Source organism: Echinops telfairi, unplaced genomic scaffold, assembly GCF_000313985.2.
Source record: "Echinops telfairi isolate 266 unplaced genomic scaffold, ASM31398v2 ScPeMD7_70;HRSCAF=299, whole genome shotgun sequence".
Lineage (NCBI taxonomy): Eukaryota > Metazoa > Chordata > Mammalia > Afrosoricida > Tenrecidae > Echinops > Echinops telfairi.
The window spans coordinates 10,988,913-11,011,914 of NW_022103968.1; the positions used below are offsets into that span (position 1 = coordinate 10,988,913).

Genomic DNA, 23,002 nt, shown 5'->3' on the forward strand with positions numbered 1-23,002 from the left:
CAGGGAGCTTAAGGAAGTCAGTAAAACAAGCCAGGGCTGTGGGCAGTGTAATGCCAGTGGGAAATTTTGGGAGCCAGTGTTGATCGTGTGCTTCAGTTCCCTTCCCTGAGAGTAAAGGGTCTGGGCGCCGAGCCCTCAGTAGTCTGGGGTAGTGATCCTGATGTCTCTGCAGCCTGCTGCGCTGCAGGCACAGCACATGGTAGCAGGTGTTGACAGTTGGGAACCAGGCTGCCTTTGTGGGCAGGTTAGGTGGGTAGGGCTTGCTATACCCCTAGCGAGGTCCCTCTTGTGGTCCTCTTCATCTTAGTAAGCAGCTTTTTGGAGGCACAGGCCCCAAACCCTAGAGTCACCCTTGACCCCCCTCATGTGCAGTCCACCAGCAAATCTTGTCGATTCTCCCTGTAAGTAAATATTCAGAATCTGGGCTCTTCCTTTTTACCCTCACGGCCACCACTGTCCAGCCCCTTGAAGCCTCCCGGGGTAGCTGATTTCCCATCGTTTACTTGCAGCGCGGCAGCTGGAGTGGCCCTTGTGAAGCTGCCAGATTGCTCTGCTGAGCCCTCCAGTGGTCCCTCCTCCCTCTGAGGGAAAGCCAAGCTTACCAGTGGCCTCCACGGCCTCATGATCTGGCCTCCTCCGTTTCTGCCTGCTACTGAATTGTTGGTGCTTGTACACGTCTTTGGTTCTTAACGGAAGCGTCTTGTCAGTCTTTAGCTTTCTAACGAGTTAAAGTACTCCTCTATTTCCTATCCCCTTTGATGTGGGTTATGTGCTTCATTTGTAAGTTAGGGTCATCTGTCTAGTTTGCATTTCATCTTTCCCCTTACTTCCCGGGTGACTTAAAACCTTCACATGTAAGAATTTATCTTACGTGGTGTGCAACTCCAGCAGTTTTGGCCAGTGCGTGGGGTGATTGTATCCAATACCACAGCTCCTTACAGAACAGTTTTATCGCCTCCCCTTTTCACTGTCCTTGCGCAGTCTGTACGCTGAGCAAGTCATCTGAGGAGCTGGGCTGTGTGAAGGGGAAGGTGACAGCAGGACTGGAAGGAGGCCCATTGGCTCGGGATCTGCAGAAGACACAACCTTGCTTGCTGACAGTGAAGAGAACCCAAAGCACTCACTGAAGATCAAAGACTCAAGCTTTGAGGATTGATTACAGCTCACTATAAAACAAAAAACCTCACACTCGGATCAATACGGCGGCGGCATGGTAACCAAAAGATTGAAGCTGTCAAAGATTTCATTTTGGATTCACAATCAGTGGCGCATGGAACAACAGGCAAGAACTTAAACAATATGTGTTGCATTGGGCAAATGACCTCTCAAGTGTGACAGAGCAAAGATGTCACTTTGAGGGCCAACCCCAAGTACCTCCTAGGCCTGTGAAAGCTCAACAGTGGCTAAGGGAGACCAAAGAAGAATGGATACCTTTGAGCGATGGTCTTGACAAAGAATATGCCCTCTGCCACAGACTGCCGGGAGAATGAACTGCTCTGTCCCGAAAGAAGTTCAGCCCGAGTGCCTGGAAAGCCAGGAGGGCAGGACTCAGTGGGCTGCCTTCGGACGTGCTGCCAGGAGGGCTGGGCCTGGAGAAGGTCATCGTGGCCGAAAGGGAGAGGGCCAGCAGACAGGAGGAAGACCCTCCGTGAGATGGAAGCACGACGACAGTGGGCTCAAACAGGATTCTGGGGGGCCGTCGCTCCCGGCCCTGTTTGGTTCTGTTGGGCAGGGGGTTACTGTGAGTCAGAACCAAGTGAACGGGACCGATCAGCAACAACTCACCTTCCAGCCCTTGGAAACCGCCAGTCTGTTACTTTCCACTCTCATTTCTGTAGTGGTCGTTTCAACAGGATCTCAGGTCGTTTCCCGTCAGGTGTTTCAACAGGATCTCACCATATGTAGCCTTTGGGGTGTGGCCTCTTTCACTCTGCAAAATGTGCTTAAGATTCTTCATGCTGTGTGAATTTGTAGTTCATTCCTCGACTGTCCTTTAAAACAAATTCATTTAAGTAGAAATATTACTTCTAGCCGAGTGTAGGTGGTATCCAGATAGAACAGTCTTGAAAGTTACCTGAATGGCCCAGGTTAGGACTTGGTGGTGACGTGATAGAAAATGCCAAGTGACGGTTTTCATGTACTACTTGGCTGACACCTCTCAGCAATTAGCCATGATTCTTGAGGAAGTCACTTAACCTCTCTGACCCCCAGGTTCTGGTGAAGGAAACACTAAAACACCTGATCTGGTAGTCAGGGGCTCCTGTCACCCAAGGGAGCCTGTGGTTCCTAAGACACAGGGTATTGTAGGACCTAAGGGTAGCTTTTAACCTCAGTATCTCATTGGTGTGAAGCAGATCACCTCTGGATTTCACATTTTGGACAGATGATCGAAAGGCTTTAAAAGACCTACAGATAAGGAAAAACAGCCAGGCAGGTGGGCATAAGGGAAGCCTTCTTTGTAAGGCTTCTGTTTATTCCTCCCACCCCCACCCCCACTCCCACTCCCTTTTACCCCTCTCTGGTGAGCTTGTAAGAAGAGCCTAACTCTAAGCGCTGTAGGCGTGTTGAGAAGGTACGGGAGCACCCTGCATTCCACCAAGTTTACTAGCATCCTCTTGGTTACTGAGTTTAGAATTTAGACGTTAATATCCTTAGGTAGGTTTCCACAGGGGGATTGTTGGGGTTCATAGTGCCCTAGAACTTAATGGTGGTTCAGCAGACAGTCGTATAATATTAAATATTAAATTGTCTCATCAATGGCATCCAGCATTGGGAGACGTGCACATTTAGAATATGCCCCCAAGAACGGAAGCACAGGGAGTGAGGGAAAGGAAGCCCACCACACTTGCTGGTTTCGTTCTTATTTTCCAAGATGCACAGATTCATAGTGATTCCTTTTGAGATGTCTAGTGACTGCTTAAATTCAGGTAGCTTTTAAAATTGAAATGCAGTGGGTTGTGTTTAGAAGCCAACGTGTCCATCTAAAACCAGAGAGCTCAGAATTGCTATGCTTTATGCCTGGTTTATTCCCTGTGCGGCACGTGGTGACACGCTTTTACTTTTTACTTCTAGTAATGAATGTTATAACTATTGAAGATTATAAGAGCACATACTGGCCAAAATTGGATGGTGCCATAGACCAACTTTTAACCCAGAGTCCTGGTGACTATATCCCCATATCTTATGAACAGATATACAGGTAAGTCAAGTTAATTTACCTGGGTCTGAGAGGGGATGTTAAGGTTTTGGCAGCTTGGATTATGACAGTTTGTATGTGTGTAATGTGATCCATAAGGTATGTGCCACACTTGTGGATAGGCGAGTTGGTGTATATGTTTTGCTTTACAAGTGATTCATCAAGAGAGCATAAACGCTGCTTGTTTAGACGTAGACTTCCTGCCACCTCAGCCTCTCACCCTCCCCGTACTTCCTGAGACGCCATGGAGGTAAGTGATAAGGGCAAGACTGGTACGCAAACTGCTACCTTCCACTCATCTCCCCGGGACCCCAGCTCACTTGACACATCATTCTAATGGGCTCGAAGGTTTTGTCTCTTAGTTCCTGGGAAACGGAAGCAGTACCTTCGTGAGGATCTGGGGAGGGAGGGATAGGAGATTAGTGCAGTCACAGAAGGGCCAATGACAACGGTGTGTTCCAAATAATGGATGCACCAGGCGGTTGTATCGCAGGCATGTTTGCAGATTAGAAACGTGTCCTGTGCCACTCTGCCCTCAGCGAGGGAGCAAGGGAGGACCTGGATTCCCAGTAGCTGCCACCTTCAAACCCTGAGATTATCACCTGGTCCTGGAATTTGTTTGGGCTGATCGCATGTTTGAGATGCCTCAATGGGTGATTTGCAGCTGGGGGTAATAGCGCTTCCTCCTGGAAATGGTTTGGGGGAGGGCAGGGTTATATTTTTACACGGTGTGGTGGCCACTTTTTGGGCCTGCGTTTTCGTAGGCCGTTGAGGTGAAGTGTGCCCAGTAGCCTGAGATGAAGCGGCGCATGGTTAACTTCGTGTTTGTTTCTTCACAGTTGCGTGTATAAGTGTGTGTGCCAGCAGCACTCGGAGCAGATGTACAGTGATCTGATTAAAAAGATAACCAATCACTTAGAGAGAGTCTCAAAGGAGCTGCAGGTAAAGAGCTGACTATACGGGTTTCTTGTTTTTTTGCTTTCTTGGGTTTTTCTGACAGAACCACATGTGGAAGTTTGTTGATTTGAGGGTGTTATTAACTCATGGATATTTCCTAGATGCATGCTGACCAAATCTTGTGCTTGCTTAATATTTGGTATCGATCATTAACTTGAATGCTTGCCATAAATTGTAACACTTCTTAAATGGAGTGCGTTTTGGGGTACATTTGGCCTTTTGGGGATCCATCATCTCCCTCTCACTGCCTCTGGAGCAGTCAGGTTCTGGGCCCTATGGTCAGAGGCTGACCTTGTGGCTGGCCTGGTCACATGTGCATTCTCGAGAAGTTGCTCAGCAGTAGGTGGCCAGGGCTGACACCACAGTTGGGAAGGGCCCCAGCGCTTCTGAAGTAGCCACAGTTACTACTAGCAAGTGACAAGGAGCGTTCTGAGCATGGACGTGAACCCACACTAAACTGGTAGTCTGAGGCTTGACAGCTCTTTTCTTTTAAAACTTCTCTCCAGAGTGATGTTTTATCATAGCCCAACAATATATGTTTTCCTTGTATAGTATACTTTTCATCATAGACAACAGATATTTCATGGCACAGTGGTTACACACTGGGCTGCGATTTGCAAGCCAGCAGTTCGCAACTACCAACCACTCAGGAGAAAGACTGGTCTCTCTACTTTTGTAAAGAGAACTCACAGGGGCAGTTCTACTCTATTCTATAAGGGTGCTGTGAGTCGGCAACCACTTGAGTCGTTGAGACATTGTGTGTGAATTTAAAGGAATCTATAGCTTTGAATAACTTGCTTTGTGATTCTTGACTCCACATTTGTCTCACTATTCTCAAATCTAATTTATTTCCAAATCCTACTGTTAATCACTTCCTGAGATACTTAACTGCCACTTCCAAAATCCAGGGGCCGATATCTCTCAAGTCTTGTAATGAAACGCTCATCTCAAGAGACGGCACCGGCTGTCTTTCTCACGGCCATTGAGCCAATTCCCACTCAGCAACCTGATTGGTGAGGGTAGAACAGCCCCTGTGGATTTCTAAGACTCTTTATGGGACTAAAAAGCTTCATCTTCTGAGAACAGGCTGGTGGTTTCAAACTGCTGATCTTGCAATTAGTAGCCCAACTCATAACCACTACACCACCAGGGCTCCAAGGCTATAGCCATTAGTAAATAGCAGGGTGGAATGATCAAAGCCAGACTGAACAGTTTTGTGAGCTCTGGGCTCTGCTCTTGGTTAGATATGATAATGACATCTTGTAAATTTTCTGCACATCAAAATGAAGTGGAATTGCAAAAATGTGTGTGATTCCTTTAAGCTGAGTTCTGTGGGTTTTTAAAAAATCTTTCTGCTTGTCAATTCTGCCTTCATTCTGCTGAGACTCAAACTCGGTTGTGTCCACCTGTGTCACGTGTGAGCCTTTCTGAAGCCCCTGCCCCCACAATAGAACGGACGACTGTGTGCCTGCGGCATCTTGCTTCCTGGCACGCACATCTCAGTTTGAACCCTGGTTGTGTTGGATCGTTTCTGCTTCGGAGTCTGGCTGCTCACAGACCCTCCCCTGTCTCGATGGGATTGGGGTCCTCGGTGTCCGGCACAGTTAGAGTCCAGCAGGTGTTTGTTGAGTGACTGCTCGGCAACCCCATGTGGCCTGTAGACATAAGAGTAGCATCATCTGCAGGAAGACCACAAATCTTTGTCTTTGAGAAGCTTAAAGACCGAACCCAGTTGAAGTTGAGTTGATTCTGGTTCATGGTGGTTCTGTGTGGGTCAGAGTAGAACTGCGCCAAAGGGTTTTCGTGGACTGATTTTTCAGAACTAAATTGCCAGTCCTTTCTTCCGAGGTGCCTCTAGGTGGTCATAAACCTTCAACTCTACCATTGCAGCCTATCAGTTTCACCATTTGCACCACCCAGGGGCTACTGGGGGCAATAGGCAATTTATTTATTTACTCAATGCTAGAAGAATGTGGCCTGGTCCCATCCCTACTGTAGTGAGACTTTCAGGCTATTTTGGGGAGGACAGGAAACAAGAATGCCCTCTTTTTTATTTTCGCCTTAGAAATCTCCTCTGCCTTATAGGGCCGCTGTGAGTTAGAATGAATTCAGTGCCAGTGAGTTTCAGTTGGTTTGCTTTATAAAAAGATTGAGGTTCAACCATTTACAATGCTCTTTCCAGTTTTCTGAAAACAGTATACTCTAGCTTTTCAAGCAATAAAACAAAGCTAACTGGAACTCCTGCTCCTCCTTTCACCTCCTCTTGGTCTCCCAGCAGGGTGTCCCTGGGACATGTCAGTGATGAAGCTGGTAGCTGTTTTCCGTTCCCCCGGCAAAGGCCGATGCCCTGGAGCCCAGCTCAGTGATTCATCGAGTCCAGCAGGAAGCTTCCCACCCACCACGCAGCACACACACTTCATCACCCACTGGGTTAGGCTCATAATAACAGTCGACTGCAAGCAGAATCCTCCACCTAAACAAGCCCCTCCTCAAGAGAATGATGGGTAGGTTTGAACTGCTGACCTTGTGGTTAATAGGCCAACTCGTAAGCCACCTTGCTACTAGGGTTTCCTAAGTCTTTTTATAGGATCGCATACTTTAACTTGCATCTTCACCCAAGTCACTTTCGCCTAACGACTTAAGATTTCCCACGACTCCTTCGCGGGTGAGAAGCAAGGTCAGTGGACTATAAAATGCCGCTGCTTCTGTTCCCTGCTGCCCTATTGCTGTCGCCCTTTCCATGTTATTGCTGGCTCTTGCCTGGGCTCGGTCAGTTGCGATGAATTGAACTCTTTTGCAAGGCTTTGGGCCTCATTCTCTCGGAAAATGGGTAGAGAGACTTTGCTCCTAAGCCCTGTGTACACCTTTGTCTGAGTTTTCCACCCCAGAGGCTTTGCCTCTGTGGTTCTGACTGATTGGCATTGCCTGGGTAAGCTGTAGAAAAACTTGTGAGTTGATGATTTTTGTCTGACCCTGGCCTGGGCTGCTGCAGCCTGCCCTGTATTAATCTGTTTTACAAATCTTACAGGGATTGGTCAATATACAAATGAAGCGACTGCAGCCTAACATTACAAATGAAGTGATATTGATGGAGAGTCCAGGATTGAAATTGATAAGGCGTTTGCTTATATACACAGCAACCCCCCTGGATAGACAGGAGAGGGAGAGAGAAGCAGAGAGCGCGGAGACAGGGAACCTCCTTAAGGAAACACAACACAGGTCAAGGGCTGTAACACGGAGGACAGGGAGGGAGGGGCCTGGAAGGTGCCCTCCTGCAGAGGTGGTGGTGATGGGCGGGAGGCTGAAGGCAGGGGCTGTCCTCAGGGGCGCTGACAGGAGGCCTCCACGCCTGAGATGGGCATCCTGGCTTGCTTGCATGGCTGGGAGGAGCTGAGAAGTCTGTGCTCACTGAGGAAGGGAAGGATGAGCTCTCCCTGGGGGGAGCCTTCCAGACTGCTTGCTTGCTGACCCTGGTCCTGAGCCTCAGCTTGCTGCCTCCGTAGTAAACGACCTAACAGTAAGGAATGTCTGTGAGTTCTTGGTGGCCATTGCAGTGGATAACTGAACCCAGAAGAGAAGTAGGGAGTTGGGGGGCAGCGGCAGAGCTGTTGTCAGGATTGGTGAAAAGATTGGATAGTGGAATTTGGCTGATCTTGATTCTCATCATCCTCCTTGAAGCTTGAAAAATCCTGATGCTACCCTTTTACAGGAGTTTTGTCCTAACTGGTTTGCCTTCTATAATCTCTTCTCTTTTATTCAATTAATCTTATAAAAACCCTAATTTGATGGGCATCATCTTTGCTCAAAACCCTATAAAAGACTTCCTGTTGCTTTTCTCCATCAATCACAGATGATTTTTGACCAGGATAAAAACCCAAGTTGGTTGGTTAGTTGCTGGAATTCCTAAAAGGAAGCCTGATAAAGCTGGCACTTTCCTATCCAAAAAGGAGCTCAGTGACATTGTTGGGTAAGCATCGGACTGCTAACTGCAAGATTAGTGGTTCAAATCCACCCGCTGCTCCTTGGGAGAAGTTGAGGCTCCTGTAAAGATGACACTCTTGGAAACCCTATATAGGGTCTCTCTGAGTTGGAATTGACTCAGTGACAATCCACATATGCAAAGTTCTCTACTTGGTGTAGTAGTGAATGTGTGATTGATAAGAGTAGATGGTTTGAATAAAAAGTTAGACCAGCGAGCTGGGGGGGAAAATGAAGGTGAAAGGGCCAAGATGTAAAAAAAGAAACCCATTTGAGCTGCTTATCTCCCCGGGGCATAAATGACTTTGCACATGTGGGATGCTTGTGGCCCACCATGGGGATTGGAGAGCTTGCTAATAATGTAAATCAGGTGCATAGCTCCCTGTGGTGGCGAGACCATGCATATAAGGTGTATGGAACCCCTTAGATGGCGATTGGTCAGTTTGGGGTCTCATTTCCATCAAGAAAAAAAGAGTTGGTAGTAGAGCATGTCATTTGGATCCTGAGTTGAACCTCCTTCATCCAGGAAACAGGAGAGCTGTAACAGACAAAGCAAGAGAGGGCAAGAAGCAGCAGAAAAACAGGCAGTCGACTCAGGAAAGTGGCAGAAACCGCCTAGTTGGCTTCCTGGCTCGTGGAGTAAGAAAGTTGAGTACTTTGGGGCAGGAGCTCTGTCTGTTGGTAGATGGTATACCTTTAGGCACTAATTGTGTGAGCTAGGCTTACTGACCCTGCCCTTGGGCTGGAGGATTGCTGGTGGGGTGCCCAGTGAACTTATTGGCAGAGCTGAAAAAGAGTTTGGAAACACTTGCCTGAGGAGGTTGGGGGGGGGGGGGGGGAGGCAGGCCACAGGCCCAAACCTAGAAAGAGGCATGCTTGTGGACGCAATTCAGAGAAGACTGAATTGATCAAAGAACTGTATCTTGAATGTTTCTGATTCTGAATTGTAACCTGTTACTTCCTTAATAAATCCCATAATCATAAGTATTGTGAATTCTGTGTGGCCATTGCAGTTCATTTTCCAACCCAGTAGAGAGGCAGAGAAGTGCCAGGGGAGGGATCGCTGGTATGCTGGTTGGCAAAAAGTCGGGGGAGCGGAGGCATGTCTGACTTCCGCCTCGCAGGGCTCAGCCTTGGGCAGCGGATGCTGTTGCTTTTGCTTCTTCTTCCCTCTGTGAAACTGGAGGATGTCAGACAGCACCTCCACCCTATTTACTGAGCTTGATAGTTCTCGAAGAGGACGCTAATAGACTGAGAAAATGCAGAAAGCTTTGGTAGACTTAGGGGCCAGAGGGATAAAAATTTAGGACTTCTGAGTGTGTTTAAGGCCCACTAAAGACTGTGTGCTTCCTAAGGAACTGTGGCTAGCTTAAGAAGAATGGGAATTCCAGAACACATCACTGGGCTCATGCAGAACCTGGACACGAATCAAGAAGCCGTTGTTCGAAAAGAACAAGGTAACCCTGCATGGTCTAAAATCAGGAAAGGTCTGCATCAGGGCTGTATCCTTGCAACATACGTTCTCAATCTGTATGCTGAGCAGAGGATGAGAGAAGCTGGATTACATGGAGAATGCGGCACTGGGATTGGAGGAAGGCTTGGTTGTTAACCTGCAGGATGCTGACTGCACAACCTTGTCTGCCGAGAGTGAGGAGGAATTGAAGCACTTGCTGATCAAGTTCAAGCATTACAACCTTAGGACAGATTACAATGTAATGTAAAGAAAGCGAAAATCCTCACAACGGGACCAGTAGGTGATACATGGAGAGAAGTTGTCAAGGATTTCATCTTGCTTAGGACACACAATCTGTGTTCATGGAAGCAGCAGTGAAGAGATTGAAGGGTGCATTGCATTGGGTAAATCTGGTACACAAGACAACTTTTAGCTGTCAAAATCAAGGGTGTTACTTAGGGACTAAGGTGTGCCTAACCCAAGCTGTGGTTACTTTCAGTTGCTTCAGATTCATGTGGAACTTGGACATTGACGAAGGAAGGCCAAAGGAGAGTTGATGCGCTTGAATTACGTTGCTGGCAAAGAATATTCCAAGTACCGTTGACTGCCAAACGAATAAACAAATCTGTCTTCCAAGAAGTACACTCGCCAGAGTCCTCCTTAGACATGTTGTCAGGAAAGACCGGTCCCTGGGAAAAGGGCATCCTGCTTGGTAAAATAGAAGGGCAGCGAAAAAAAGAGGAAGATCATCAAAAAGGACTGACACAGTGGCTGCAGCGATGGGCGCTTCATTCTGCCGTGCGTGGGTCGCCGTGCGTGGAACCAACCCGACGGCACCTAGCAACAAGAACAGAGAGGGGAGACGGTTGACTCTTCTGGCTGGGATCTTGTATCACCCGGGCACAGTGTTTATATGGACTTTCTTAATAGCTGAAGCCCAAGTTCTGACTGGGTTAAAGATGATCTTGGTTTAGTTGAGTCTCTAGCTCCTTGCTAGAAGGGAAAGTAGATTCTTTCTGGGGAAACATTATCTGAGCCTTCAGTTGTTTGCATCATTACAGTACCCGGTACTAAATCAGAAGTATCTAGCCACACTATGTGGTGAGGTAGTCACAAAACTAAGACAAATGATGAAATGCAGTTGTAGACAGGAACTCGGAATTCATCACAAATGTCTCACTTTAGAGAGACAGTGAGCCATGTTCTGCACTTAGAAGAAAAATGATATGCAGGTAGGAATGAAAGACAAAAGAATAGGTTTAGAATAATGTTGATGCCATGGTTGTAAAAATATGTATAATCAAAATATGTAGCACTAGCATGTAATTACGGTGGAAAGGATAACTGGGTTTAAAATGTTCTAAGAGCCTTACTATGTCCAGGATGCAGTGAACAAATCCCCCCGTGATTGCCTACTGCCTCCCTGGTGTTGATCATCGTTGGCATTTGCCTGCATGTGGCTCTCAGACTTGCACCTTCCTTGTGCTGCATGTTGTTTCGGACTTAGGTGGCCCCTTACCTCTCCAGTGCCCAACGAGCGTTCCTTCACAGGACTGGCAAGGCTCTCCAGTCTGAACTCAGCAAGTAGTGTGACAGTATGCTTTTTAAAAATCATTTTATCGGGGCCTCTTATAGCTCTTATCACAATCCATACATAGACCTGTTGTGTCAAGCACATTTGTACATTTGTTGCCATCATCATTTTCAAAACATTTTCTTTCTATTTGAGCCCTTGGTATCAGCTCCTCGTTTTCCCTCCCTCCCTCACTCTTGATAATTTATAAATTATTATTTTTTCATGTCTTACACTGACCATTGTCTTCCTTCACCCACTTTTCTGTTGTCCTGGGATTATATGTAGATCATTGTGATCAATTCTCCCTCGCCCCCCCCCCCCCCACCTTTCCCTTACCCTCCTGGTATCAGTACTCTCATTATTGGTTCTGAGGGGTTTATCTGTCCTGGATTCCCTGTATTTCCAGCTCTTATGTGTACCAGTGTACATGTTCTGGTGTAGTCAGATTTGTAAGGTAGAATTGAGATCATGATAGTGCGGGGAGGAAGCATTAAAGGCTAGAGGAAAGTTGTATGTTTTGTCGGTGCTATACTGCACCCTGGTTGGCTCATCTTTTCCTTGTGACCCTTCTGTGAGTGGATGTCCAAGTGTCCACAGATGTGCTTTGGGTCTCCACTCTGAACTCCCCCTCATTCACATTGATAGGATTTTTTGTTCTGGGTCTTTGATGCTTGATACCCGATCCCACTGACACCTCATGATCACACACAGGCTGGTGTGCTTCTTCCATATAGGCTTTGTTGCTTCTGAGCTAGATAGCTGCTTGTTTATCTCTAAGCCTTTAAGACCCCAGACACTATATCTTTTGATAGACGGGCACAATCAGCTTTCTTCACCACATTTGCTTATGCACCCATTTTGTCTTCAGTGATCATGTTGGGAAGGTGAGCATCCCAGAATGCTTGGTTATTAGAACAAAGTGTTCGTGAGTTGAGGTAGTACTTGAGTAAAGGCCCAATGTCTGTCTGCTACCTTAATACTTGTAGACATATGTACATAGATCTATTTCCCTATCATTATATATAAATATTTTTACATGTACATACCTGTATTTAGACCTCTATAAATGTTCTTTGCCTCCTAGTTCTTTCCTCCATTTCCTTTTGCTTTCCTCTGTCCCACTGTCATGTTTGGCCTTCATTCGGGTTTCAGTGATCCCTCTCACATCTTGTCAGAAGCCTCAAGATCTGCTGTGTGGTTTTCCAGGCTTCCCTCTGCCCTGTGCTGCTCCCGATGGCTCCTTGGGGAAAGCAGGCCGCGGAGCACAGCCCCGAGTGACACCAGGAGGGAGAAGGAAAAGCTTTGTCAGTTCATTTCCTAAAGTTTAATCCATTACATTTTTTAATTGAGATGTAATTCACATGCCTTAGCATTTGTTTCTTTAAGTGTACAGTGCATATACGCATTGTCTAATTCCAGAACATCTTCATCCTCTTGTATTGATTAGCAGTCACTCTGCAGCCCCTCCTTGTCCCAGCTTTGGGGACCGCTCGTCCACTCCTGTCTCTCTGGGTTTGCCTCTTGGAGACACAGCACATCAGCAGAATCACACAAGCATGGCCCTTTGTGTCTGACTTCTTTCACTCAGCAGATGTGTTTTCAAGGCTTGCCCATGTTGTACCCTGAATCAGTGATTTCTTCATTCCTTTTTAGGGCTGAATATTATTAACGGGTAGTACCACATTTTGTTTGTTCAGACCTTATGATCAGGTGTTTTTTTTGAGAGGTTTGTTAAAACACCACGATCTAGCCTCTCTGATTCCCTAAGTGTTTGCATTAAATTGCCGGCATCCTGGGTAGGTGGCCTGAGTTGCCTTCCCATCATTTGGCTGATTGAGTGAACATAGAGTTGCATTCCTGAAACTGGCTCCAAGGCCGTGCTCTCGTTGTGATGCTTTGGGCTGTATCGGAATCCAGCATCCATTGGATTAAGAGGGCAGCACTTTATCCCTCAAGTAATGCTGATCCATTTGTTGTCTATATGCTTTATTGAATCAGGTGCATCATTAATCTCACCACATAGACATTTTCTGACTTTCTGGTTGAGTAACTTTTGAGGTTTTGTCTCAGGTATAGTCCGTGGCCTTCTGTTGTCTTCGTGGTGGTTTGGAACTCACACTGGATATTCCCTCCAAACCCAGTACTTGCACGGAGATGGGCTCCCAGGCCAGGCTAGCAGCCTTGCTGCCGTGGCAAGAGTGCTGACAGTGCTGGCTGGTGTTTAGGATCCTGAGGAAGAGAGACCATGGAGACTGAGGAAGACGAGGAAGTGTTTCCATTCTTATTCTCAAATAATAGGACGGAAGCATGGCAATAGTATTTGTCAAGTATTTTAATTTGAGGGTGTTAATGAATTACATTTAAACCATTCCTTTAAATAAATCAGAACACATAATTTTGATGTCTTTTAAACCAAATATATCTTGGTTGCATGAGATGTATGTAATTAGGCATGCAAACCAATTAATTGGTAATAGACTACACAATAATTAATCAACCTTACCTAACTCTGAGTCACTCTTCAGAGGAACCAGATTCCATTAAAAAAAAAGAAGAAAGAAAGCCTTATTGCCTACCCCCGACCCCCGCACTGAGCCCCATCACCAGGTGTCAGGAGCAAGGACTGCTTTGCTTTTTGTACTTTTCCCGATAGGTGGCAGCATAGCTCAACTAGTTGTATGTGGTCACTTGACATTTTGTATTTTTAAAAGCTTTAGTTTCTTATCTGTTGAACTATTAAGTTTTTTTTTTTAAGTAGAAAAACCTGTTTACTCTTTACTAGAATGAGGAAGATTTCATGGTTAGTTGTTGAATTGGTTACAATGTAAAGCGAGGATATGCACCACTGAGTAAAACGCTGCCTGATCTTGAACCATCCACACAAGGGTTGCTGTATGGGGGTGTGTGGTCGCAGCCACTGTCCTTCCAGCGTATTGAGGTCATGCACCTTACCAGTAATGTCCTTCTCCAGGGATGGGCCGTGAAGGGTTACCATCCTTACTTCAAAGGAGCAGTCAGACTCTACTTCTCCCAACACAAGTTTGTTCATTCTTCGCCAGCATCATAATTCCAATTTATCATTTCTTATGTGGTCTTCCTTATTCATTGCCCAGCTTTTGTATGCATGTGAGGTGATTGAAAATACCATGAATTGGGTCAGGTACCTCTTCATCCTCAAACGTGGCATCTTTATACTTGCACGCTTTCTAGAGAGGTCCTGTGCAGTAGATTTGCTCGGTGCAGCATGTCATTTGATTCATGGCTGCTGCTTGCATGACTGTTGCTTGTGGATCCAAGTAAAATGACATCCTTGGCAGCTTAATCTTTCTCCAGTTGAATTTGGTCCGTTTGTGAGTGTTTCGGTTTTCTTTACATTGAGTTGCGCTCTGTACTGAAGGCTGGGTTTTTTTTTTTAATCATCAGTAGGTGCTTCAAGTCCTCGACTTCAAGCAAGCAAGGTTATGCTAGCCGCATATCACAGATGGTTAATGGACTGTTTTCTAGTCCTGATGATGAGCTCTTCCTATAGTTCAGTGTCTTGGATGACTTACTCATCATACAGATGGATTACGTACAGTGAAAGCATATACCCTGATGCATACAGTTGTCTCCTGGTCTCTTTCTAGGTTCTGTATGAGCACAATGAAGTAGTCTAGAGCCCGCACTCCTCACAGTACCCTCCATAGTTTGTTATGATCCCCACAGTCTAATGCCATCAGTGTTTTCTGCCTTCAGCCATGACCCATCTGACGTCAGCAATGATATTCCATCTTCCACACCCTCTTCTGAATTTCTGGCAGCTTTGTGGGTGCACAACTGTAACCATTCTTGAATTATCGTTAGTAGACTTTCAGTTGTATCTGATATTAGTGATATTCCCCCCTAGTGTTCCATTCTGTTGGCTCACCTTCCGCATGAGCATCCATAACAGATCTCTGCATTAGGTTGCCCACGCAGCTGTCTTCCCTTTCTCGGCATGGACAGGGGAGTGCTGCGGTCTGTTGCAGCACTTCGATGGGTATTCAGTTCCTGCGGCTTGGTTTTCACTCATGCCTTCAGTGCAGCTGGGCTTCTTCCCTGTAGTGCTGCTGGTTCGCGAGCATGTGCTACCTCTTGAAGTGGTCGGGTGCTGGCCAGTTCTTTTTGGTACACTGGTGCGCTGTGTTCCTCCCATCTTCTTTTGGTGCTCCCTGCATTATTCAATAATTTGCCTATAGAACCCTTTAGCGCTACAGCTTGAAGTTTGAATTTTAACTTCAATTCTTTCAGTTTGAGAAATACCAGCTATGCCCTTCCCTTTTGACTTTCTGAATTCAAAGTTTCACATGTTTCATTGTAATACTTTGTCTTCTGTTCAGCTCTTAGGTCACCATTCTTTCTATCACTTTACCTTTCTGTTCAAAAGTTAGCTTAGTCTCTTCTGAGACCCTCTTTGGTCTTTTCCTTTTCTTCCTCTCAGTTTCACGACCATTTGCTTCCCACGTGGGTGATGCTCTTGATAACTAACACCTTTGGCATGTAGGCGGTCCTCGTGTCAGGTCTGTTCTTGAGAAGGCCTCTAAATGCAGGTGGAAATACTCAAGGTCGTCATTTGACTCTTTGGGGCTTGTTTGAATTTTCTTTTAACTTCAACTTAAATTTGCACGTTGAAATGTTCTTTTTGATGATGGATGTGATGCTGTTCCTCTTTAATTTGTCATCCCCGGCACGGTAGACCTTTTAAGTGTCCAATTTACAGTATTGGTTCATTTCAGTGCACGAATATCTAGTATATCAATCTTCAGCGTTCCATTTCATTTTTGTCAACTTCCAGTTTGTCTTGGTTCACACTTTGTGTGTTCCAGGCTCTGGTTACTAATGGATATTTGTAGGTGTGTTTTCCCTGTTTGAGTTGTGCCCCATGAGCAAACAAGGGTCCTGGAAGCTTTACTGCACCCACGTGGATAAGGCCAACTCTACTCTGAGAAGGCAGCCCCCCAGATAGTAATAATAGTAATGGAAATAGCAGTACCGCTAACTCGGAGAGTGAAAAGATGCAAGTAAGGAGAGGAATGCCTTCGGCTACTTCTTGATTGTAGGCTTTAAATGGAAAGTAAGTCTTTTCATTTCTGTTCGAAGTGGCTCATTCTAGGTCCCAGTTACTGGGATTCCTTTTCAGGGGGTTCTTGTTTTCATTGGATGGAAACGCAATCAACTGCACTGACTGGACGGGAGAAACTGCCATTTTCATGTGGCTTCTTTGTCACTCTTAGGTCTAATGGCTTGACTAATCTGGTCAAGACATCCTGGAAAGTCATGGAATGAGCTAGTGGCACACTGCACATGATTAGAGTTTGCTTAAGTCAGTCATATTATAGATCAGTTTCCCCTGTCTGCCCGCGCCCTTCCCTCCACCCCGAAAAAGAATTTCTAGTTTGATTTTTAAAATGGATATTAAGGATCCTGGAGAGAACATTCAGCTCCATTTATAAGGCTTCTAAAATGCCAAGGTCCTACTTGATAATCTTAGGAATACATATTTTGTTTTGTTTTGTTTTGTTTTTAATCATTTTATTAGGGGCTCATACAACTCTTATCACAATCCATACATACATCAATTGTGCAAAGTGCATTTGTACATTCATTGCCCTCATCATTCTCAAAACATTTCCTCTCCACTTAAGCCCCCGGCATTAGGTCCTCATTTTTACCCCTCCCTCCCCGCTCCCCCCTCCCTCATGAGCCCTTGATAATTAATAAATTATTATTTTGTCATATCTTGCCCTGTCCGACATCTCCCTTCCCCCACTTTTCTGTTGCCCGTCCCCCAGGGAGGAGGTCACATATAGATCCTTGTAATCGGTTCCCTCTTTCCAACCCACTCTCCTTCTGCCCTCCCAGTATCGCCACTTGAATGCAACATGCCAGTGAGGAATACATATTAAAAGATTAAGAAGAAATTTTTTGACAGCTTTTAACATATCCATGCATCTTTTTCCCCCCCTTTTAAAAATTCTTATTAGGAACATATGTCAACATTTTTTTGGTCATAGCAGATTTGTCATCTGGCACTTAACACTAATACATAAGATCATCATAAAAGATTATCTTTTGCTTTTAGCTCCTTTACCTTTCAAAATATTCTATAAATTCACTATCTACCCCAAAAAAAATCTTTATAAAGTTACCCATTGCAACATTGTGGTAGCAAAGGATTAGCAGCCAGCAGCAACCTGTCCATGTGGGGCCTGAGTGGATCACTAGTACATGCAGACACTATTACCCCAAGAAGTCTGGTTCTTAGAGTGTGGTCCCAGGCCCCTGCTGGTCACTCAGGTCCATCCAGGGGTCTGCAAGAGCAAAACTGGGTGTCCAGTAGTAGTGTCTCACGTTGGCGCCTGCCTCGGTGTAGCACAAGAGTCCAAAGCTGCCAGAGCCATGGTGTCAGCCCGCCCTCTGCACGCAGTCAGAATCAGCAGCACCCAAGGACATCCTAAGTGAAGCAGTGAAAGCAAGTTTAACAAACACGTCATGCTAGCCCTTGTGTACACAGTTGTGGGAAGCTGCGTGCCGAAGGGTTCAGTGGTAGTGCTGGGACCAAGCACTGTATTTGCAGGAGATTTGAGCTAAGCTGGCCTTTTTTGCCACCTCCCTATCCGTAGAACATGAATTTACTTGACACGACTGACACTCTGGTTATTTAGACTTGGCATTTAACAGATTTTTTGAAAAGTGAATGAAGTAAGTCTGCCACTGCCAAGTATTTGTTTAACAATGAAAAATGGAAAGCTTTGAAGTGAAACATTTGGATGTTGGAAAATGTTATCGCTGTGACCTTGATGGCTTCCCCATGCTTTAAGAATTCTTGTCTGTGGCGATGGGTGGTATAGTACTATTTTTGTGCATTAAGACAGTGTAGAGTGAACTGTGCCAGTGTGGGGTAGATCTGTCTGTGTGCCTGAGTGAGCATTGCACACACGGGTAATGTGCGGGGCTGTAAAGTGCGGCCTGAGAGACCCAGTCACGGTGGAAGGCAGAGCCCTTAGCCCAGTTTCAGAGTTCCCGTTGGGACTGAGCTTTAACAACCGACCTGTACTTGAGTTTTGGTGTAGGGTCTATCAAAAAGAATACAGGCAGCCCCTGTGTGATGGTCCAGTTATTGAAAAGGTGCAGGTGCAGCAAGTGCAGGTGATTGATGAATTTGTCGTGCTTAGGGGTTGGTTCAGTTGTTAAGAGCAAATTTACTCAACAGTGGGGCACACAGAGGTTGTCCTTAAGTCAGGATAATCCTAACTGTAGTTCTATTAAAATATTCCCGACTTTTCTGGCTACTTATCTGTGTCAGGCTAGATCGGCGGTTCTCAACCTTTGGGTCGTGACCCCTTTGGGGGTCGAGCGACCCTTTCACAGGGGTCACCTAAGACCATTGGAAAACACCTAAATATTTCACAATATATAATTATGTTTTGTTTTGTGATTCATCACTGTGCTTTAATTATGTTCAATTTGTAACAATGAAAATACCTCCTGCGTATCAGATATTTACATGACGATTCATAATAGTAGCAAAATGACAGTCATGAAGTAGCAATGGAAATAATGTTATGGTTGAGGTCATCACAACATGAGGACCTGTATGCAAGGGCCTGCGGCATGAGGAAGGTTGAGAAGCACTGCCTAGATTGTCTTTGTTTACTTCAAGCAGGACAGTGTGTCACAGGAGAAGCAATAAGAGAGAGATTTGATTTGCTTGTTGTTTCTTTGTTTACTAAATCTTTATGATTTTCCTCTTTATTTTGATGGGGTTACTAATTTCCTTTGAAAGTATACTGTAATTGATTAAATTCTTTGTAATCTTAAAACCATCTGTTCTAAACCTACTTGACTTCTACATTTGAAAGTTCTGTAACGACATTATTCCCTCTATTTACTTTGTAATTTAAAAATTAAAGATTGACATCCCTGGGGCCCTATTTTCAGTCTTGGAGGTTTGTGTTGCTTTGGATAATTCTAAGTCTGGGCGGCCTTCTGGTGGTGGTGTCCTCTGTGTTACTGTCGGATTATGACTACTGCGGTTAGGTCTCTGAAGAACTCCCCTAGCACAGGGGTTCTCAACCTTCCTCACCCCGCGACCCTTTCACAGTTCCTCACATGGTGGTGACCCCCAAGCATAACATTATTTTCATTGCTACTTCATCACTGCTTTTGCTACTGCTATAAATCAGGCGCCCGTGAAAGGGTCATTCGACACCCAAAGGGGTTGCGACCCACAGGTTGAGAACCACTGCCTTAGGACATCTTGTAATTTCATTCTGGTTTTTATAAGTTGCTTTCATTTATGTTTACATAGAAATGCCCTAATTTCACTATCATATTTGAAGGGCAGTTTTACTAGGTATACGATTCTTAATGTTTTCTTTTTTTGAGCGTTTTATATAATCATTCTATCGCTTTCTTGCGTGAATGACTTCTGTTGAAAAATCTTATTGGTTACTCTTTGTACATTTTTGTTTTGTTTTTCCCAAGCCACTCTCGGGATGCTCCCACTACCCTGGTCCTACATTTGGATTTCGAGAATTGATTATATGCCATGGTGATTTTATCTTGAGTCTATTCTGTTTGAGGTTTGCTTAGAAAAGTTTTCTTCCAACAGCTCTGCAAAAATTTTCTATGTGCTTTTTGTTATTTGTTCTGGAAATCTGATCACATGTAAGTTATTCTTACTGCTATCCCACAGAATTTCTTAAGGTTTTTTTTGGAGGGGATTGGGGTTTTTTTTCCACTCAAACCAAATTCATTTCATGAAGTCCATAGCAACCCTACAAGACGGTAGAATTGCCCCTGTCAGTTTCTGAGTCTTTAACTCTTAAGAGGGTAGAAAGCCCTGCCTTTCCTCCACAGAAAGCTGGTGGTTTTGAACTGCTGACTGTGCCATTAACAGCGTGATGTGTTACCAGCATTGCTCCACAAGCCGATTAGTATTGGGAGATTTGTCTTAAAGCTCACTAATGTGACCTGTTGATTCAATATTACCCCCTTTTCAATGTAATATCTATTTGTGAAATCTTAATATTAAATCAAGATTTCTGCTTGAAAAAAAAAAACCCGACATGAGAGACTTGCAGGGATGTAAAAATCAATGTCACTCTTCTCACTGTCGGTTGTTCTTTTTCAATCCAGTTACTTTTCAGAAAATTGTTATGTTAACCTGTGGTAGGTTTATTATGAGTTTAGTGTGAATAAATACTCTTTGAGTTCTTAATTTCTAAGATCTGACCTTCCTATAAACAAAAACTTTTTGGAATTGTTAATTATTTTTAAGAACAGAAAGAGTTCTTGAAGACCCCCTGTTGATACAGTGGTTTAAGCATTCAGCAGCTAACCGAAAGGTCTGTGGTTTGAATCCACCAGCTGCTCTGGGGGAGAAAGATGAAGCTCTCTGTGTCCCTAACGATGACAGCCTTGGAAACCCTGTGGAGCAGTTCTGCTCTGGCCTACAAGATCAGATTTTCTTCCCCCCCAGGGTCCTGGAGACCAGAGTGTTTGAGAACTGCTAGAACAGTCTGCAGATACATAAAGAAACAGGTAGACCAATGTGATGTGTACTAACGTTTGCGTGGAAAAAGGTCATAGATGGAACTTTGTGTGTGAGCATAATTTCGGAAGGGTGTGAAAGAACTCTGTGTTGGCTGGTTTAGGCAGGAGATGGGGTGAAAGGCAAACTCTGTTGAACCCTTGAATTCTGATGAATGCAATACCCATGTTTTACAAAAGGGAGAGAGGAATTGAAACACTTCTGCCTAGCTGTGTTAAGAGTTTCAGGAAATCTAGGTCAGTCTGTTAATAAAAAGTTGGAACAAGTTTGGAGTAATCTGTACTGCTTTTTCTGGTAGCTTGTTTTTTCGTACTTGTTTGAGAAGGAAAATGAAGTTTGTTTATGTTAGGGCCAGGAAAGTGCAGTTAATATCCAAGTAAATACAGTCATGTTGAAATAGTACTGTAAATCAAGTAGGTAGCCATTTCCCCAGCAGGGCCTAAAATGTATTGAATGTAAGTTTTAGGGAGGAATAATTTGATTAGTGCCTTTTCTTAATGGCAGTATTTTACTAGGTTCCTAGGAAAGAGATTGGGTTTATTTTTAGAAGAACGTTAGAATTTATAGTTCTGTCCTTTAAAAGTTTTTGACTATGTGCTGCATGAAATGGGGAAGTAGAAAAGCTAAGAAAGTGTTTTGACATTAGAATTAATACAGAGAGTTCTTTTTAAAACTCCTAACCTCTGAGGCTCTGGGAATTTTTCAATAACTAAATAATTCAATTGTATTTATTATCTGCTGTTAAATGTGTCTTTTGATCACTCTTTTAATACTTTTAACCCTTGGGTAGATAAAATATCTTTTTATGAAAAGAGAAAATTATTTTAATGCAACGCTTCAGGTTTTTTAAATATAAAATGCTGTTAAGACACATTTCTTTGAATACGGAAATATCCTTTCCAGAGCTCTTTGAAGAAGTTTAGAGGAAGATATTATTACCTGATTCTGCTCATTAGTCATAATTGAAAGTCTGTCCATTATGTGGAAATCATTTTCCCTCAGGTTCTTTAGTTAACAAAGGATGCTATTTAATAGAGTTAAAGGAGCTTCTAAAAATTATTGAACACACAGTAGATAGTTAATTTTGAGTTTTACTTTTATTTGTGCATTTGCTTGTTTAATATTAGACATTTTAATGCTTTCATATTTTTCTTTTGATTTTCAGCACAACTGTGCTGTTTTGGAAACACCACAGTTAGTATTTTTCTTATTTTATGTATGTGGGAATTGAAAATCACGCCTGGTGTCCTATCGGTTTCTTAAGTGCACTTGCTCCTTGATTATCACCATGGGTAGATTCCCAAGACTAGGTCGTTAGGAAGAAGTCTGCTGCATGCAAAACTGGAGGCTGAGCACATGCGGACCCCACAGTGAGGCTCCCTGTGTGACTGCCCAAGCATACGTTACATAATGGCCAAACCGCTGAGCCTTGAGGTCCAGGCAGCTGACGCGGAGCCAGTGTACCTCCCTTCACACCTACAGTGGTCATTACTGCCCGGTGCGCATGGTTCATCCGCAAAACGTGGGGTGGGGGTGGGGGCGTAGATTTTTAGAGCTCTCGTAAGGGTGAAATGCTGACGGAGATAGCCATCGAGGAATGGGGATTTATAAAGCAGAATTTTAGAACAAGACTTAGGGTACTCACGTACCTAGACCTAAGGCTTGGGTCTTGCCCTCTGTGGCCTTGATGTGTAGTGGCGGCACCTCCCTTCCACTGCCAGTGGGAGTGGGGTGTGAGTGTGGTGGTGGGCTGTTTGAGGGTCACCCAGGTCAGGTGTGAGTTTTTGTTCTTGAGCTGTTACTTTTGTTTTGAGGTAGTGACAGATCTTGAAGGACGGAAAATAGGAAAAGTTAGCCCGAGTTGAGGCTGGTGATGGCGTGCAACTCCCCTTGTTGGAGAACTGCTCGCAGCCCCAGGTTATCAGAACGCGCCCACTGAGCGGTAGACCAGAGACCCCGCTGCCATTGAGTCGATAATGACTCCGAGCAACCGGGGTGGGGTTTCTGGGACCACTTCTTTACAGCTGAGCGGGAACATCTGCATAAGGGCCCGGGAAACCATCCACCCCTGTTCACAGCACACGCCTCACCAAAGAGAAGCAGTTCTAGCCATCACATAGGAGCGGGTTTTTTATTTTTATTTTATTTTTTTTAATATTCTACATTTCCCTGATGTCTTTTTTTTTTAACATTTTATTAGGGGCTCATACAACTGTTATCCCAATCCATACACACATCAATTGTGTAAAGCGCATTTGTACATAGTTT

The 23,002-nt window shown here is 44.7% G+C and overlaps 1 protein-coding gene across 1 annotated transcript in view; it reads left to right on the top strand.

Moving 5' to 3' along the window:
- CACUL1 (CDK2 associated cullin domain 1) overlaps positions 1–23,002 on the top strand; it is a 71,834-nt gene that overhangs the window by 13,783 nt on the left and 35,049 nt on the right. The window contains exons 2-3 of the mRNA XM_004700905.4: positions 3,073–3,199; positions 4,036–4,138. Of these exons, the coding sequence (XP_004700962.1) occupies positions 3,073–3,199; positions 4,036–4,138 (230 nt within the window). The remainder of the gene's footprint in view (positions 1–3,072; positions 3,200–4,035; positions 4,139–23,002) is intronic.